Source organism: Oryza sativa, chromosome 4, assembly GCF_034140825.1.
Source record: "Oryza sativa Japonica Group chromosome 4, ASM3414082v1".
NCBI lineage: Eukaryota > Viridiplantae > Streptophyta > Magnoliopsida > Poales > Poaceae > Oryza > Oryza sativa.
The window spans coordinates 2,055,878-2,058,049 of NC_089038.1; the positions used below are offsets into that span (position 1 = coordinate 2,055,878).

Below are 2,172 nucleotides of genomic sequence, written 5' to 3' on the forward strand. Positions count from 1 at the left end.
TTCATAACATGGCCATACACCTCAGCTGCTATGGATGCTGATGTAATATTACGGTAGTACTTCTCCACTCCTTATAAGTGGCACACATGCTTCGTAACAATCGAGAATTGCCAGCAATCCTTCCATTTACCCTTGTATGCGTGAACCTGCCATGGACAGTCCACCTCCGTCACACACCTAACCTCATACATAGTTTTGCAAGACTTCCCTACCCTAAACTCTCCCTGCAAAGAAATAACAAAATGTTTCACCGCCTCCTTCAAATCCTCCAATCTAGCATACCGAGCACCTTGCACGACCTCATTCTCCTTATACTCCCATGGCATGTGATGGCCATCTGAAATAATCAGGCAAGAAAAATCCTTGTTGCAAACCATGGGAATATCCTCGTCAGACGATGCATCTCCAACATCCTTCTCGTTTTCCGCATCCTCTCTTTTCATCAGATTCATAATACTACCAATCCTCTTGTCACACCTCGATTTTCGTTCGGGATTAAAAATCATTAAATAATATATTTTCTAGAAATTAAATTAAAATTAAATGCAATTTATCAAGTGAAATTAATGAGTGAATTAAATATTTCCTTTAAAAAATCATAGCTAGAAATATTTTTGTAATATTCTCCATGCCTTAATATACTCTCTGGAATCCCCCGTGAATTTTCGGAGCTCAAAAGATAATTTTAAAAGCACAAAGTTCATTTAATCATAATTAAATCTAAAAAAAATAAAAATCACCTTCTTTGTCTTTGGGCCATTTTTGGCCCAAGTTCGTTTCCTATCCCTCAGGCTCGTCCCATCCTGTCTCCTCCCGGCCTGCTTCCTCCCTCTCCATTGGGCCTCGGGCCCTCTAGTCCATTTTGTGTCCCTCCTTCTTTGGTTGTCGCTGACAGGTGGGGCCCACCTGTCGGGCTCACCTTCAACCTCCAGCCACCTCTCCCGAAACCGCCGGCCACGACGCCGCCGTTCCGCGCCTCTTCTCCCGCACCCCTCGTTCGAATCGGCGCGGAGGCGGGTCGCCTCCACCACCTCCATCATTCCACCCCCCCCCCCAACTCTCCCCGCGAAGAACGGCACCGATTTGACCCCTCGAGCTCCACATCACCGTCCCACTCCACCGCCGGTTTCCGCTCGCCCAAACCCGATTCTGCTCTTCCAAGCCTATAAATCTCAATCCCCGAGCTCCCCTCGTGCCCAAAACTACCTCCTCGCGCTGCGCCCTCTCTCCGCAACTCGCCGCCAATCTCCGGCCAAGCGCCGCCGTCTCTAGAATGAGGTGGTTCGACGTGCCGGGCTGCTTCTGCTTCCACATCTGGAACGCCTGGGACGAACCCGCCGTCGTCATCGTCTGCTCCTGTATCACGCCGCCCGACGCGCTCTTGTCCTCCGTGCGCGCCGTCCTGTCCGAGGTCCGGCTCGACCTCCGGACGGGGCGGTACAGCCGGCGCGAGCTCGTGCCAGGGCTCAACCTCGAGGCCGGCACGGTGAACCGGTCGCTGCTCGGCCGCCGCACTCGCTTCACCTACCTCGCCGTCGCCGAGCCGTGGCCGCGGTGCCGCGGCGTGGCCAAGGTGGACCTTGGCACCGGCGAGCTCGCGGCCGTGCACGAGTACGGCGAGGGACGGTTCAGCGGCGAGCCCACGTTCGTGCCGGCGACGTCGGCGACGTCCGGCACCGGCACCGGAGGCAGGGAGGACGACGGGCACGTGGTGGTGATGGTCCACGACGAGGCGGCGGGCACGGCGGAGCTGGTGGTGCTCGACGCCGGGAAGATGGAGGTGGCGGCGACGTAGCAGCTCGCCGAGCAGAGACTTGATTAATTAGTTTTAGGACTCCCTCCGTTTTAGGATGTTTTTGACCTTTGTCAATATCAAACTGCTTTAAATTTGACTAAGTTTACAGATAAATATAGTAATATTTATAATACTAAATTAGTTTCACCAAATTAATAATTGAATATATTTTCATATTGAATTTGTCTTGAGTTGAAAATGTTGCTACTTTTTTCTACAAACCTGGTCAAACTTAAAACAGTTTAACTTTGACTAAAGTCAAAACGTCTTATAACCTGAAACGGAGAAAGTATTTCTTATTAGGGGGTGTTTAGATGGGGTTAAAATTTTTTAGTCCATGTCACATCGGATGTTTAGACATTAATTTAGAGTATTAA

General features: G+C 50.6%; 1 protein-coding gene across 1 annotated transcript; it reads left to right on the forward strand.

The window, feature by feature from the left end:
- The first annotated feature begins 919 nt into the window (after positions 1-919).
- LOC107275432 (9-cis-epoxycarotenoid dioxygenase 1, chloroplastic) lies at positions 920-1,927 on the forward strand. The gene has a single exon (XM_015779195.2). It carries the CDS (start codon positions 1,274-1,276, stop codon positions 1,793-1,795), a length of 522 nt encoding a protein of 173 aa, XP_015634681.1. The 5' UTR covers positions 920-1,273; the 3' UTR covers positions 1,796-1,927.
- Positions 1,928-2,172: the final 245 nt, after the last annotated feature.

Bases quoted from the DNA above. Each gene is read 5' to 3' on its own strand.
- LOC107275432 (XM_015779195.2), top strand. From the start codon at position 1,274: ATGAGGTGGTTCGACGTGCCGGGCTGCTTCTGCTTCCACATCTGGAAC.